General features: G+C 37.4%; 1 protein-coding gene across 1 annotated transcript; it reads left to right on the forward strand.

Annotated features, from left to right (window-relative positions):
* The first annotated feature begins 264 nt into the window (after window positions 1–264).
* On the forward strand, window positions 265–7,819 carry LOC104456994 ((-)-kolavenyl diphosphate synthase TPS28, chloroplastic). The gene is given in 17 exon segments (XM_018861895.2): window positions 265–427; window positions 1,097–1,180; window positions 1,345–1,412; window positions 1,670–1,773; window positions 1,775–1,974; window positions 2,242–2,425; window positions 2,622–2,838; window positions 3,882–4,000; window positions 4,446–4,558; window positions 4,651–4,774; window positions 4,776–4,875; window positions 5,269–5,384; window positions 6,259–6,357; window positions 6,431–6,682; window positions 6,771–6,894; window positions 7,324–7,609; window positions 7,612–7,819. Coding segments are annotated over 17 exon segments (2,415 nt in total). The 5' UTR covers window positions 265–315; the 3' UTR covers window positions 7,725–7,819.
* The last annotated feature ends 9,220 nt before the right edge of the window (window positions 7,820–17,039 follow it).

The following is a 17,039-nucleotide window of genomic DNA, read 5'->3' on the forward strand; positions in this document are numbered from 1 at the left end:
CGGGCGAGCACGCGATGGAGCGTCGTTCATCGGTTGTCACGGTCGTGCACGGAGACGACCGAACAGAACTGGAATGGGGGCCGCGAGTGCATCATGCCCAGCGGGCTTTCGCGGCCTCCTTAGTACTTCCGGGCTCTTCCTAATTTATGAAATTCATTTTTGGTACTGTTCAGTCAGTAGCGGGAATCTGTCGGGAAGCCGCTTCTGCTTCATCCTTCCCACTCCCTTGCCCTCCTTCCCCCTATTTATACCTTTCACTGCATCAAACAACGACGGCAATTGCGACAACACCAACTCTAATGAAATTATTGTCACATGAACATGTCCTCTCATCTCTTCCTCTCTCTATCCGCTCTCTCTCCTGCAATATGTTGCTCTTCCTCCAGTCTCGCTCCAGGTTCCACCACCAAGCTTTTCCATCTTCTGGGTAAGTCAGTCGTCGTCGTCGTCGTCCTCCTCCTCCTCCTCTCGTGTGTGAGGAGTCAACTTGTGGGCGCCATGTATGCTTTTGATGAGCCATCCCTTTTGCAGATCAGCTTTAGTTTTTCGCCTTCCCATGCGTAAAAGAATAGGCATCTTTCTTCATCAACTCTCATCTTCTTCTTTTTTTCGAATTAATTCATCCGTCTCATAAATCTGAGAGAGAGAGAGAGATAGAGAGCTAGCTCATATGTGAGAGATGTATTTCTAGGAGGTTCGGTGAATGTCTCAATAAAGAGCAAAATGACAGAGAAAGTTTTACTAGCAAGGATGGATGCACATGTGCAAAACCAAAAACCTAAATTGATAAATGGAAGGAGAACATATGAATATAAAAAGTATATACAACTCATTGTCAAGCGATGTACAATAACATCGAGTGTTCTTTTACTTTTTAACACATGTCATTAAGCGTTCTTTTACTTTTAATGATGATACCATTAAGCGCTCGTTTACTTTTAACACGTCATCAACTGTTCTTTACATTTCTTTTTTTTTTTTTAATATTAATGTCAAATTCCTTCTATGCAAAGCTAAATAAATACAAACAAATGAGGGGAATGACCAACACATCCCCACCAACTACTAATCAATCGAAAGTTGAAAAACGTTGCAGGAGTTTGGCCTTTTGTAAACAACGACAAGCGACTTCACCTCAATATTCGCCCCAGTTGCAACTCCACATGGGAACCTCTAGAAGGTACACTCCTCATGCCCACCTCATTTGATTTCTTTTCCTTCTAACTAATTAACAACATCAATATACCATAGTGTAAAGAAAATGACAATCAAATGATAACATCTGTAATAAAAGCATAAAGTTTGTGAGACCTCTCCGGGCTTGACATGGGACGTCGCGCGCAGAAATTGACGTGCCTATTATGAAGTGGCAAGAGATTGGGGAGGATGACCTAGGAGTTGAAGGGGTCAAGGTAATATTTTGCTCTTGCCATTTTGCACAACTAGAATTACTTCAGTCAATTTTGATGTAAATTTGGAAGAAAACAACTGCGATTGGTCGTTCTGACATAACACATACATTAACTTAGACGTTGAGGCGATATCATGCATCAATCCAGACATAATATTTCTAATAACCTTATTAAAAAAAAATTAGCATGATCAAATACTCAACATCTGTCATTGTGTTGTATGATATTTACCGCATGATCTTTCTCTCCTCGCGAAGGTTGCTTCTCCATCGAGTGAGATCGGGGAACGAGTCAAAGCAATCAAGTTGATGTTTTGGTCGATGAGTGACGGAAAAATAAGTACGTCGGCCTACGACACAGCAGGTTGCTCTTGTAGAGGATGTCGGCGGGAACGGTAACCCTCAGTTCCCGGAAGCTCTTCAATGGATCGCAAACAATCAGCATCCCGACGGTTCTTGGGGTGACGATCTCCTCTTCTGTCCCCATGATCGGATCCTCAACACCTTGGCTTGTGTCGTAGCTCTAAAGTACTGGAAGATCCATCCTGATAAATGCGATAAAGGTGTGCCTAACCATATTCCTTCCATATCATGAACTTTTCATTTACAACCAAAGGAAAAGGAAAATCTCCATCGCTGTTTATGCATTTGAAATCCATAAATGGTTACTTACATGGGGCTGTGAGAAATTTCCCTTTTCTAGAAGAAAAAAAGTATATTTCCTCAAAGTTGTTGACTTGTAATTTTGGACAACTTGCATCGACAGAAACAACTGTTCTCATCTCGGGATATATTATTATTATTAACTTTCAATCTCGTGATTTCAACAGGAATGTCATTCTTCAAAGACAACATATCTAAACTCGCAGAGGAGAAGCCCGAACACATGCCCATTGGGTTCGAAGTTACTTTTCCTTCGCTTATCGAGACTGCTTGGAAATTGGAGATCGAGATATGTGACGACTCTCCAGTCTTTCGAGAGATATACGCGAACAGGAATACGAAGCTCAACAAGTAAGAAATTTAATGCAAAAATTATGGAGCTCAAAGCTTCTAGTAGTGATAATTGTCTTTAGCTTATTTATTCCCCTCAAAGCAAGATCGCCCATTTCGGGTTTGCTTTAGTAAATGTTGGAGGTAATAATAATGCTGTGCTCTGGTTGTGATCCCCCCCCGGGGGCCGGGAAAAAAAACAAAAACAAAAACAAAGGATACCAAGTGACCTATTGCACCAAGTGCCCACAAGTCTCCTCCACAGCTTGGAAGGAATGAAGGAATTGAAGTGGGAAAAGCTACTAAAATTGAAGAACGCAGATGGGTCATTCTTGTTCTCTCCCTCCGCAACTGCATTTGCATTCTTGCAAACCAGGGATTTGAATTGCTTGAATTATTTAAGCAGAACTGTCCAAAAGATTCCATGGAGGGAGGTAGTCAACTTTTTCAATTAATTGCAGTTTCCTTTATATTTCTAAAGTTGATTAATTATTCTCATTGATTCGCCAATAAGACTGTTAAGAAGTAGTACCAACACCATTTTGTTTTGTGAAATTATCTATCATTAGAGGTAAGCGGTTTGGAGTTCCGTTTAAATATCATTTGAAATCTGAAATCTACCTATTGGAACATATTTCATAATTTCTTGAACCTAAAACCTACCTCACATCCTCAAGAACTTAAAACCTATCCTACATATTTAAGAACCTTAAACCTATCCTATTATAGGTTTTAGGGTTGGTTTTAGCGATCGATCAGTTCTAACTATACTCTTAATTATATAATTGTAGTGAATCATTATTACTAATGAATACCATTTGTTATAATTCATGAATCACAATTTATACTTAGACACATGAAAATTATGAAATATTAACAAAGTAAAAATCTTAGTTATAGATATGGCTGGACATTAAAGCTTAAACCAATGGTTTTAGATTAGATACTCATAATTGGATGTCATGGAATGCCGCATGATCGCACAAAGACACAAAATAAGAAAAACATGATCACGTAAAGATATAAAATAAGAAAAACACAAAAATTTGTTCTAGATTGCTACCCATCGATTAGGTTCCCTTAATTTTGGAACCTGAAATTTATCCTACATTTTCTAGAACCAGGAATTGGGCCGATTCTTATAGATCCAGTTCTCGGTTCTACTCTAAAACCATACTCACCCCTACCAATCATTATCAGTAGCTAACTTTTGGTTAGGAGGTGATCATATGAGGTAATGATTGATGTATTAATTAAAAAAGCTCAAATATATATATATATATTAAAATAAAAAAAAAGGTCACTTGATGCATGTCATCCACAAGTCTTAATTAATAATAAAAAAAGTCGCTAATTTTAACTTATCTTCCCTAACGTAACACTTGATGAGCTCTTTGAAGTTGTTGATGTCACTAATTATCAACTTTAGAAAGTGACTTTTCCTTTTTATTCTTTTCTTTCTCTAAACTTCGTTTAGTTCCAAATGTATCCGGTTGACTTGTTCGAGCATCTGTGGGCCGTTGACCGCTTGCAGCGACTTGGAGTCTCTAGGTACTTCAAGGAAGAGATCAAAGAATGCATGAGCTACGTTTATAGGTAAGAAAAGATTTTAAAAAAATGCTAGACTACTTGTGCAACTCGTACCGTGCTTGGAATAACCTTTTACTCCTGAGTATCTGCTTATAACTCATTTCATACTCGAATCAAATACGATGAAACACATATCTAAAATGCAAGTTACATTCTTTTCAAGTCATGTCAAACTATTTCATGCTCCACTGTGGAGGAAAAGCCAAAAAGTATACATGTCATAAGCCGAAAAGGAGAAGTATTTGAAATATTAATTGAAATTGGTAGTTTTTGAGCATTCGAGACATGGCTAAGCATAAGAAGCGAATGCTGAATTTAATTATTGAAGCTTTTGTCACACTTCCAAAATCTATACATCCAGCCACAAATTCTCGGGTTAATTATGTCAAATTCAGATAGCAAATTTACGTAACGAAACCGAGTTCAATCTATAAGACAAATATTGTATCAGATATTGGAGTGATAAAGGGATCAGCTGGGCAAGAAATTCGAATGTGGCTGATATTGATGATACTTCCATGGGATTCAAGCTCTTGAGACTCCATGGCTATGAAGTGTCTGCTGGTACTTGTCAGCTCCTTCTTCGTTTCTTTTCTTTTTCTTGTATCAATAGTTGGCGGAAATAATTATGTTTATACTACATTCGGTGTCGTTAGAGGTGTTTGAAAACTTTAAGAGCGGGAACGAGTTCTTCAGCTTCATGGGGCAGTTAATAGAGCCAGTCACCGGAATGTTGAATCTGTATAAGGCCTCTGAATTGATCTTCCCGGAGAGAAAATCATAAGGATGCGAACAGACATGCGGCGAAGTTTCTGAGACGGAAACAAGAAGCTAACGAGCTATTCGATAAGTGGATCATAACCAAGGACTTACCCGGCGAGGTATGGACATTACTCTTTGAATTTTGTCGGGCTATCTTATGTGCTTAGTTCGATTTACGGGATTCTATTTTCATTACTTTGACGTGCAATTACTAACCGTTATATTAACTCCATTTCTGAGATACTAGACGTGTGTCAACCATTACCCACTACGCTAGCTTCTCATCTCGGACGGAATGACGGTACAATTGGCATGCAAATTACTATGTGTCTAGGTTCACTAGAGAGAACTCTATTTCGCCATGAAATTGCGAAAATCCGTGGCTTTAATTAACTTAAAAGCCCCAAACTAACTTTATCATCTTGCCACAATCTATTTTCTTTCATTTGATATTAAAGGAAATAATTAAATAGATTTTTCTGAAAATAGTTAAGTAGATTATTCTTCTATAGGTGGGATACGCTCTTGATGTTCCTTGGTATGCAAACTTACCTCGCGTGGAGTCGAGATTTTACATAGACCAGTGTGGCGGCCAAAACGACGTTTGGATTGGCAAGACTCTCTACAGGTTCTTCTCTCTGTTGTTATCTTTCTTTCTTGTTGCCCTTTTTAGTTATAATAATAATTTCCACTTATTTGGAAAATGAAATAAAGAGAAAAAAAAAGAATAGTCAACCCTTAACCCACCAATTTCACTTCACGCTCTCACGTCATTTCCATTCTTTCCTTTCTTCTTATCTTCAGAAGGCTCTCATGTCCTTGTTGTCTTGGAGGGATGGTGTCGTATTTGCATTTTAATTTCACATTTAAGAAAATCACTAGCTTTTATACAAATTATAGACGCACACATATTATTATCCTAGTACCACTCGTAAAGTTAACCTTTTTTTTTTTTTTCAAAGTGAAGGTGAAACAAAATAATTTTTTTATTCTGAATGCAGGCACTTTTTATTTATTAATCTCAGGACCCTCAGAACCTGATAAGCCCGTGGTTGCTTTGTCATTTGAATTCATAATATTTATACATCATTTTGATAGGAAAGTTGTTAGAATATTTAAACATTAAATCACACATTTATTTGACATTTTAAATTTTAGAAGAAATAGCAGTGGTTCTATAAAATCATTCAAAAGTAAGTGCTCAAATTTGATTTTTTTATCGTTGATATGGAATTCAGATAATTTCTTTTGTGGTCCTTATAATACTCAAGCTCAAAATTTGGGGTTTATCAACCTAAATAGAGGCAAGCAGAATTAGGCACGTACTTATATTTTCCAAAAAATGGTTAGAGGTACAATTGCCTTTTTCTTGGACTATCAGTAAAATTTACATGATATTGTGAACCTCTATTAAACCTTGAAAAGGACGACAAGTGACCTCACACAGAAAGACACAAACACATCTAACAAAATTTGCTTATTCTTTCTATATCCAATGGCAGGATGGAGTACGTTGACAACGATGTCTATCTCGAGCTTGCCAAGCTGGATTACAACAATTGCCAAGCTTTGCACCTCTCAGAATGGGACAATTTTCAGGGGTAATTTCACCATAATTAAAGGGTGAAAAAAATATAGTAATTGAATTTGCTAATTGAGATCTGCAATTTATAGGTGGTACTGCGAGAGCAAACTCGTGGACTTTGGGATAAGTGGGAAGACTCTTCTCTATTCTTACTTTACGGCGGCAGCAAGCATTTACGAACCGGAACGGGCGGGAGAGAGACTTGCATGGGCCAAAACGAGGGTGTTGGTGGATGCAATCGCCTCGTACTTGGAGGGAGAGGGAACCACTCGCGAGCAAAGAAGAGCCTTTGTTCGCGCGTTTCAGCAGTTCTCCGGGAAACAGAAGCACACAAGCGGAAGGTAAAATCGCTTGGATTTTCGTCATTTTCTTTTTCCCGTTAAGGGATTATGAAGATTACCTTTCTTATGTCGAAAAAGAATATTGCAGGAGCTCCATTCCGGATGAGAGAGGAGAAGGGCTCATTGCAGCTCTGCTCGGAACCGTAGACCAGCTCTCATTGGAAGTCTTGGAGGCCCGTGGTAAAGACATTAGCCATCCTCTACGTGCTGCGGTAAGACCTATATAATCCACTAATGAAATTGAATATAGTAGCTAAAATATAAATCCGCATAATGATCTTTGGTTAGACAAAAGAAAAAAAGAGTTATGATCTATCACTCTATTTACAATAGTTCGTTTCTATGTTTGTATGCACAATGAGCTTCAAGTTTAATTCACACAAATTGTTTGGGAAGTATGTTAGAAAGTGTTTTCTGAATACCATCTTTAAAATTAGAACAACAGCTTATCTTTCAAATCCAATCCACACACACACACACACACACACACACACACACACACATATATATATATATATGCATCTTAAATGTACGAGTCAATTCATATTCACTAATTTACCAATTAATGAGATATAAATTCCTAATTTCGTGGTCCTTTTTTTTTTTTTTTGTGGGAATATTCATAACAATCAATTATGTAGTGGGAAAAGTGGCTGGTGGGATATGGAGAGGAAGGAGATAAGTACAAAGGAGTGGTCGAACTCCTCGTGCAGATGATAGCTCTCGGCGCTTGCAACAGTCTTCTCTCGGACGACCTCTCGTCTCATCCTGAATGCCACCGTCTCTGCAATCTCACCAGCACGATCTGCCGTCAGTTGGCTCATCACCAAACCCAAAAGGTACGTAAAAACGAGAACGATCAGATAGAAATGGCCATGCAAGAGCTGGCGCAACTGGTGCTCAGAATTCAACTCGGGGGCTCAATAGAGACGTGAAGGACGCGTTCTTTGCTGTCACGAGGAGCTTCTACTACACTGCCCATTGCGATCCCGGGACAATCAATTCCCACATTGCCAAAGTGCTCTTCGAGAGAGTGAACTAAAACTCCGTAACATAAACTTTTATAGCAAATAATGCAGGTTGATGTATAAAATTGGTACACTCGATGGCATGATGGATTATAATCAGGCATTTAAATAGGTGCATCGTACTCAACTTTTGATAATAGTATGTCCTATTAATTAGTGAACCAATTTATCTGATAACGCACTAAAACAAGTGGTTTGGACACACTAATTTCCAACCAGTGCACATATTTAAACTGAATGGATTAGAAGAAATGGGAATGAAGATCTTGGAATTGAATGGAAATTACTGTTAGAACCACATTATCCTACAACACGCTGGAATAAGATGAACTTTATTCATATAATAGCTTAAGTTTATAGAATAATCAATAGTGATCCTACCAAATTTCACATGATATTAGAGCAGCAGGTTCTTAATTCAATATTTCCAAGGCCCCTATTTTTCTCCTCAATTACTTATTTCCACGCTTTAAGTTAAGGCCAAAGTCTAGCTTATGTGTGAGAGGGAGCATTAGAATATTTAAATTTTAAACCACGCTTTATCTAATAACTTTAACTTTTTAAATAGTTGGTAGAGATCTCACCAAATCTCACACATGGTTGTGCTAGAGATTCTTCATATCAAAGATTTGGTGTGGTGTCGTTAATGTTGTTCGAAAACATCCCTATGATATTTTGATGATTACCAAAACTGTAAACTGTAGCTAAGTTTTAACATTTGCCATGACAAGCGCAAATGTTTAAATTAGTTATACAACATTAATGATCTTGCTTATTAGCAGAGATGAGAAACTAATCATTGATAGTCTGAGTGTAAAGACAAATCAAGATGGTGTTCTTGATAGTCTTTGGTACTAATAAGTATAGAAGATTCATTCATCTTATTCTCTTGTATCATTCAGTTAGTATCGTCATTGAAGATAGTCAGCTTGGTCACTCACAATCAACACCAATGATAGTGTGCATATAATAATGATGGTGATGTGTTAGGTTTGATGATAGTGAAATGCCCTATAGTTACAAGGCCCCAGAGTTATTGCTCTCCCTAAAGTTTAGCCTTAAATTTAAAATTCTCAAGTAAGGGAGACTATATGCATATAAAACCCCTTGAACTCTTCGACCACGGGCGAACTTGCTTCTTGCCAAATTGGCGAGCTCAAGTTGGCCACTCACTAGATTGGTGAGCGCGAGTTGGCCACTCACCAAATTGGTGAGCACGAGCCTCTGGTTTGCCGGAATCTGGCAAGCCTCAAGCTCGCCTTTGACCTATTGATAGCCGTCACCGTGGCCAACAACCGATCGGAGAAGGAGGAGGAAAGAAAAATAAAAGAAAAAGTTAGAAAGAAAATTAATAAATCAAAAGTTCAATTTTTAAAAAATAAAATAAAATAAAAAATTATTAAAAGGAGTACACAAAGAGAAATCAAATCAAAATTTCCATACCAAATGGTAGAAAAAATTTTCTAGTTTGTTTTTTAAGTTTCAAGCGAACATTGGAAAATATTATCATTTTCCTAAAAAATGGTTTCTTGGAAAACATTTTCATTTTTAAGAAATGTAACATTTTTACGAAACGAGCAAAGCTTTAGTGGATACACTTGTTAGGTTCGAAGAAATTTTCATTTGTTATTCATGATTTTCTAGGAAGATAATTGTCCAAAAAGTTCTAAACATATTATATGACAACCGATTCAATCCTAAACTTTCCAATTGTACTAATTTAATCATAAACATTTGAATGATTTACGAATTTAATCATAAACCTTGCAATTTTGTTGATTTAATCCTAAATTTTTTGAAAATTTTCCAATTTAGTCCTAAACCATATTAGTTGGATAATTGGCCGTAAAGTCTATATGGACAAATTTTTGAAAGGTTTAGGACTAAATTGATAATTTATCAAAATATTTGAGATTAAATTGGCAAATCATCAAAAAGTTAAACTAAATTGGTACGATTGAAAGATTTATAATTTTTTTGAAGGACTTAGTGAGAAGCAAAAGATCAAAATGCAAACCATAAATGGAGGAGTTCACGAGTTGTTGAGTTGGTGTCTTAGGGTAGAGTTAAAATGCTTATTTAGACTATGTTTGGTTGTCCGGATTTCTAATTAGAATAAACTTAGATAGATGTAATATGAAATCTATGGATTTGGTTATATTCTATCAAGTTTGTTTGGTGACTACAATAATAAAGTTAAATATATTCACATTATATCATATACATTATATGATATGAACAGTATATTAGTATATAAATGAATAAATTTTTTTACAAATGAAGATGGTAAATATCTCTTATGACACTCTTTGCCTAATTTATTTTTATTTTCTTAATTTAATTTATTTTCCTCTTTTTAAATTAGTTTATTTTTATTTCTTTATTCCCTTTCCATCATTCTCTAATAAAATTCTATTTATAGTAAACTATACTAATATACCAAAATACTAAAAAATATAAATATCTTTATATATATTAATTTTATATTATAAAATGAATTAGATTCGAATATATAAATTAATTAATTAACTAATTTTTATTTTTATTTTGAATTCTTATATTAGAATTCAAATATTAATTATATTGAAATATAATTTTAATTTTGTTAATTTAACAAGTTTGTTATTTGAGAAAAATAAATTTTTTTATTTTTGGTGTTAAAAATCTATCCACCTTTATCCTACCTTTCCTCAGAATAATTTTTATCATATATCTATATCTCCCTTATATACGATTTTATCTTGTCTTGAGTAAGCACTAAATACAAGATATGACTTATCATGATTGCCAAATGCAATCTTATTGTTCATCATTTCAAGAGTTCTATAATTACGTTCTACTTTGGGCCTATCTGTTGTTACAAGGCCCCATAGTTATTGCTCTCCTTAAGAAGTTCAGCCTTAAATTTAAAATTCTCAAGTAAGGGGAGACTAAATGCGTATAAAACTTATTGAAATTATGCATTCCAGGGATAATATTTTAACATCACCTTTCATGTGCAGATGGATTGAAAGCACAGAATTTAGGAACATGGAGCCACAGATGCGAAATAAACCTAGGGCAAGACTTGACTATAATACCGTATTAAAAATTCCAACTAAGAAGTTTAAGTAATAGTTCATTTGTTTCACGAAAAACTCAATGATATAAAAAAATATTTCCAGTTAAAAATTTCCGGAAATACAGTTAATTTTCTTTTGTTTTGTAATATATGATGGAATTTTTTTATTCTTGGATATTATTGGAAAATGATTTCAATCTCACAAATTTATTTCCACAAAAAAAAAGTTCAATTTTTACTTTTTTAAAAAATCTAATTTTAATTATTTATTTTCTCTCTTTTCTTTTTTTTCTTTCCTTTCCTTTCCTTTCCTTTTTCTCCTTCCTTCGCCACTATTGGTCAACGACGGCCATAAGCAAGCTCCACCTCGTAGAGAAGAGATCGAGGCAAGTAGTCTTGTTGATCTTGGAGGAGCTTGAGCTCACTAGCCTTGACGGAGCTCGGGCTCGCTTGGATTAGTCAAGCCACTAGCTTGTCAACCTTGGTTGAGCTCGAGCTTGCCTAGATCGCTGAGCCTTGAGCTCGTCGACAAGCATCTTGGTTGCTCATCGGGCTGCGGCGGTGGCCAATGGAGAAGGAAGAAGGGAAGAAGGAGAAAGGAAAAGAAAGAAAAAGAAGAAGAAAAGAAATAATAAAAAATGATTTTTTTTTTAAAGATAATTATATTTCGATTTTTTAGAAAAATTATTTTATAAGAATTAACTTATCATTAATCAAGTATCCTAAGACTAAGAAAATATTTTGAAAAATGATTTTCGATTCTTTTAAAGGAAATCGCTTTCCTATGTTGAGGAAAATTCCTTATTAGTTTTGATGATTGACCAAACTTCCTTTAATCATTCATTAATTCGATGTTAAGCTTTCAGGTGGAAGCTCTTATGAGAATGATCAGATGTTACTCGTCAAACTCAAGGATGGAGTGGAGATAAGATCTTTTAAGATTCAATCTTGATAAGAATAAGATTGTCATTAGACCTTGTGCTAAGGGCTAGAAGATCGGCGTGGATTTCCTACCTAATTTATTTTGATTATCTGAGAGTAAATTATTGAAGTCAATTTTATTGCATATGAAATATTCAATCTACCAACGTAATAATCATATTGAAGACAGAAAGTTCTCCGTAGGAAAGACTCAACTTTTGGAAACCCCATCTACTGTATGGGCAGCAAATTTTACCGGAAGAGACTTTTTCTTGTCAATCCGAAGGCAATCAGATCTGCCTAAAGTTTCAAGTCCAACGGATTGATTGGACTGTTGATCCTCGGATAGAAGGTCCAACAGTTAGCTTGGATACTAGGGAGTATAAAAGGAAGTCATTATGCTGAAGGATACAAGAGAGCATCCAGAAAATCTAAATTCCAAAGTTCACAAAGTCTTATCCCAAACTGCTTTCGTTTTACTTGAGCTGAATATTGTAATCTATTAGAGGTTGTGAGTGTGAGAATAACAGTTCTTTCACATAAGCTTGAGTGGCACTTACTCAGTGCTTGTAACATTTGATTGATTCATTATAGTGGAATCGGTCGATAAGCTGTCAATGCAAGAGAGTGGATGTAGGTTTGTCAAAGCCGAATCACTATAACTCTGTTGTGTGCAATTTTCTCTATTCCTAAACTTCTATTTATATTTTTGTGATAATTTATTGTATATTGGTAAGATCTAAACATAGGACGGTTTTCCATCAGATGTTGTTCTGTTGCAATAACGTTTTAATTTATTTTTATTTTGCACTATCACCTATCACCCTCTCTAGGTGATTTATTTAGCCCTAACATACTCAATTTAAGCTTTGGTAGAAATTTTTTTTAATTGACTTATTATTCTAAGCAAACCAAACACTGAAAATTGAGAAAAACATTTTCCCGGAAAAGGTTTTACAAATGCACAAAAGGCATATATATGACAGTTCTCAATGTTAAATGGTTAACAAGAGTCCTCCTAGGGACCTGGTGGTACAAGAAGTTGCTTTGCTTCAGATTATTCACAAGAAAATTGAGAGTTTCTCTATCTTGCGCAGCCTTGAATATTTGAAAGTTCATGCTCATTCTTTTGATGGCATATATATGACAGTTCTCAATGTTAAATGGTTAACAAGAGTCCTCCTAGGGACCTGGTAGTACAAAGAGTTGCTTTGCTTCAGATTATTCACAAGAAAATTGAGAGTTTCTCTATCTTGCGCAGCCTTGAATATTTGAAAGTTCATGCTCATTCTTTTGAATTTACTTCGATTCTATATTTATATCATCCACCGTCTTCGTTATATCAAAACAGCATCTCTATATTAAAGAACTTCTGCTGAGACATAGTATAATGGGTTCCGCAATTATTTTCGCATTGACTCATATAAACATATATGGTTACGCAATTTTAAGATGTGATGATACATTAAGCTTAATTGTTTGTGCTTAGATATTACATGCATTGTTTGCTTGTACTTTGAGTAATAAACTGCGCAGGCCAATGTCTATTATTATTTGATGCGGACGGCCTTGTACTCAGATCATGTTTAGTTGGAGCATTTCGTGGCTTTCTACAATGTCTAATGGTATTGAAATTAACCTGGTAAAAATTATTAGCAGTTGAGGAAAGAACACCGTGCAATTGATGATAATCGCGAGATACACATAGAAATAACCGAGATATAAAGAAAACAACATACCTAAATTTATCTAGAGTGTCGGTACTTATTCCATAGGGAGGCTATGACGTGGAAACTTCTTTTTCTCTCTTGGAAATCGAGGTTGTTCGTATGCAGATCGAGCTTTGGGACAATGGCTGGGTGCCGCCCGAATTATCCCGGGCCCCCATGAACCGCTCTGGAAACGCCAAAGCGTCTGGCGACTGGAAGGCTGGCCCAATCACTTTGCCACCACGTCTTGGATGCTCGACTTGTGGCCCAGGCACCTGGCCAATGTGGCCTAAGCAGTATTCCGGATGCTCGATAGTGGCCTAGGCACCTCGGCCATGTTGCCCATGTTGGCAAGGCACCTAGCATGCCTCCATTTTCCATCTTCCACAAACTTCACATTGTGAGATTTTGTAGAATTACTGTTAACGGTTTAAAAAGTTTAAGCTATTAGATGAATGCATGGTTTAATATTTAATTATTCAAATATTGCCCCTTACGCTTAGTATTGTCTTTTTGCTTAGTACTAAGTGTGGGGAGAAAACAAATAGAGTTTGAAAAGATTTAAACTCAAGACCTCCAACTCTAATATCATGTGAGATTTTGTGTGACGACTACTGATTGTTATAAAAACTTAAGCTTTTAGATGAAAGTGTGGTTCAATATTTGATTATTCCAACATACGTCAAGCCTGCGCACATCTCAAGGCGGAGTCGTTCCCCAAAACTCAGAGGTATGGTCAACAAATCTCTACCATGGCTCTTCTTTGCAGCCAAGAAAGAGTATATGATCCGTTGCTCCATAATGCCGCATAATATCACTGCTCCCCTAGCGCTTTCCACGTGCCGTTCAGCGGCCAAAGACGTCTACCAAGCCCAAGCTGCACTCGAACTCTCTCTGAGGAGCAAACTCGATCTGCATATCCTCTCTCGACATGCCATCCTTGATGCAAGGGTGTCGATCGATCCTATATGTAGCTCTCCCGTGATAACTCTGGCCAACGTCACTAAGTAGTTCGATCAAATTTCTTTTTCGACTTCTTCCACAGTCCCTATTTTTGTGGCCTGATTGCTCAAAGAAACTTTTGGGCGTGCATGGAAACGCTCAAAGAAGTGTTTCGAACACTTCTGTACGGATTTTGTTCGGGAACAAAAAAAAAAGAAACGCGTTTGGTTGCGTTTCTATTCTTTTGTTTTTGTTTCTGGAACGAAATAAGAACAAAAAAAAAGAAACAACAATTTGTTGTTTCTTGCTCAGAAAACAAAAACGAAGAAACGTTTCTTCTCTCTCTTCTTCTTCTTTTCTTCTTTTCTTCTTCTTTTTTTCTTCTTCTTTCTTTCGCCGGTCGCCGGCCTCGGCCATGGCCGGCGCCGGCCCGTCGAGGCTCGGCCTCGCCCAGTCCGGTGGCGGCGTCGCCGGCCGGCGAGCTCGGGCTCCCCCAAATCCCGGCGAGGCCGAGCCTCGCCATGGCTGGCGAGCTCGGCCTCGCCGGATCTGGGTGAGGCCGAGCTCGCCCCAGCCATGGCGAGGCTCGGCCTCGCCCGCGCCCGGCGACACCGAGCCTCGCCTTGGCTAGGCGAGCTCGGGCTCGCCCGGATCCGGCGAGCCGAGCTCGCCCGGCCAAGGCGAGGCCGAGCCTCGCCCAACCACGGCGAGGCTCGGCCTCGCCGAGGGCCGGCGAGCCTCGCCATGGGCTGGGCGAGGCTGGCAGCCTCGTCATTGGTCGGAGGCCGGTGACCGGCCGAAAAAGAAAAATAAAAAAGAAAGGAAAAAATGAAAAATAAAATAAAAATGTTTAAAAAATTAAAAGAAACATAAAAAGAATAAAATTTACCAAATGTGTTTCTGTTCATTTTTTATTCCCGGACAAACGTTACCAAACGCGTTCTTTTGTTCAAAAATTGTTCCGGAACAGAAACACTTTTTGTTTTGTTCCGCGAACAAAAAAAGAACAGAACGTTACCATTCGCACCATTTATGTCTCTCAACAACGCGTTCCTATTCACAGCACAACCAACATTATTGAAGGCATAAGAACTCTTAGACCGACCACTCTTTAAGTTCCTTGATTGACCCGGGTCTATAGATCCAAATGTTTCCACACTATCGGAACTTCTTCCTGTGAAACACAACTCAATGTATGGCGTCCCATAGTAGCCATTTATTCAGACCAAATAAAAAATTAGCGATATCAAAGCCGATGGTTAATTTGTTGGGTGGGGCCCAACACGTGTGGATCGACATTTTGTGAAATATTTCAATGAAGAAATCTTAAGTGTGATTTTCTTACTGTGGTGGCAAACGGTGTCCCACGGCTTCCTGATCAACTTGGTTGGGCTAAAGCGATTGAGGTAAAGGCTGAGGGAGAGGCGTTGCTTCTCTCAACATCTACCAAATTTAGCAGGTTCAAGCGGAAGATTCAACCAAAAGAAAAAAAAAAAAAAGTGGAAGATTCAGTGAAAATAAGTATGGTGCATTAAGATACCAGGACACATGGAGAGGCCGCCCAATGAAAGGGACTCACGTGAATTAATCCGACGTTAGAGTATGATCTTTGTCAAAAAAAGATCCAACGCACTCATGACTGTCAAGGCATCGTTCTAGTTTAATCATGTGAGAATATAATTAGAGTCCAGAATTGTGATGACAAAGAAAATATAATAGTTTGTACATTTATCAAATGAAGAGTATATGCGCTTATTTGTAAACTTTACGGGATGACTATTTGAAGTAATAAAATATCAATTATAATCAATCAAGACCAATCAAGGGAAAGAAGAGCATGATACCAAATGAAATGACAGTTTATTTCAATATGCTTTGTGCATTTTTGGAAAACATCATTATGTGCATTTTGGATAGCACTTCGATTATCGCAATGAATGACCGTTGACACAATCTCATGTCTTTTATGGTGCATTTGGTAATCATTCTATTTCCAAGACCAATTTCTACTCAAAAATAATTTTTTTATTTATTTTGTTCCCGGGAACAATTTTTGAGTATGCGTTCAGTAACTATTCGAAATTTTTATTCTCAGAATAGAAATGCGTTTAATAAGAGTCTTAAATTTTAATTTTTTAATACTTTTATTGTATTTTCTTATTTTTCTCTTTTCTCTTTTTCTTTTCTCTTCTTCTTCTTCTTCTTCTTCTTCTTCTTCTTCTTCTTCTTCTTCTTCTTCTTCCTTCTTTGTGGCCAATTGCCAGCAATGGCGATGGCTGTCAAGTGGCCAAGCGAGGTCCGGTGAGCTTGCTAGAGGCTCACCTGGCCCCGCAAGCCTCGACCTCTCAAATCTAGTCAAGGCCAAGCCTCGTCGATGGCCAAGCGAGCCTCATCCAACCCAAGGAGCCTCGCTAGTCCCCCAGGTGGCACGAGGTTGGCCTTGCCTAGATCTACGAGGCCGAGGCTTGCAGTGGCTAGACAAGCCTCGGCAAGCTTGCTGGACCTCGCCCGGCCCGATCGCCGACGCTCACTGATGGCAGCCATGACGGCTAGTGATCGATTGGGGGAAGACGGAGAGAAAAGAAAAGAGAAAAGAAAAATGGGTTTGGACTTGATTATGAAATTATTCTCAAGAACAAATAAGTAACTAAAATCAACTTTTTTCTACTTCTTGATTATGTTCCAAATATATTTCT

Source organism: Eucalyptus grandis, chromosome 8 (genome assembly GCF_016545825.1).
Source record: "Eucalyptus grandis isolate ANBG69807.140 chromosome 8, ASM1654582v1, whole genome shotgun sequence".
Classification (NCBI taxonomy): domain Eukaryota; kingdom Viridiplantae; phylum Streptophyta; class Magnoliopsida; order Myrtales; family Myrtaceae; genus Eucalyptus; species Eucalyptus grandis.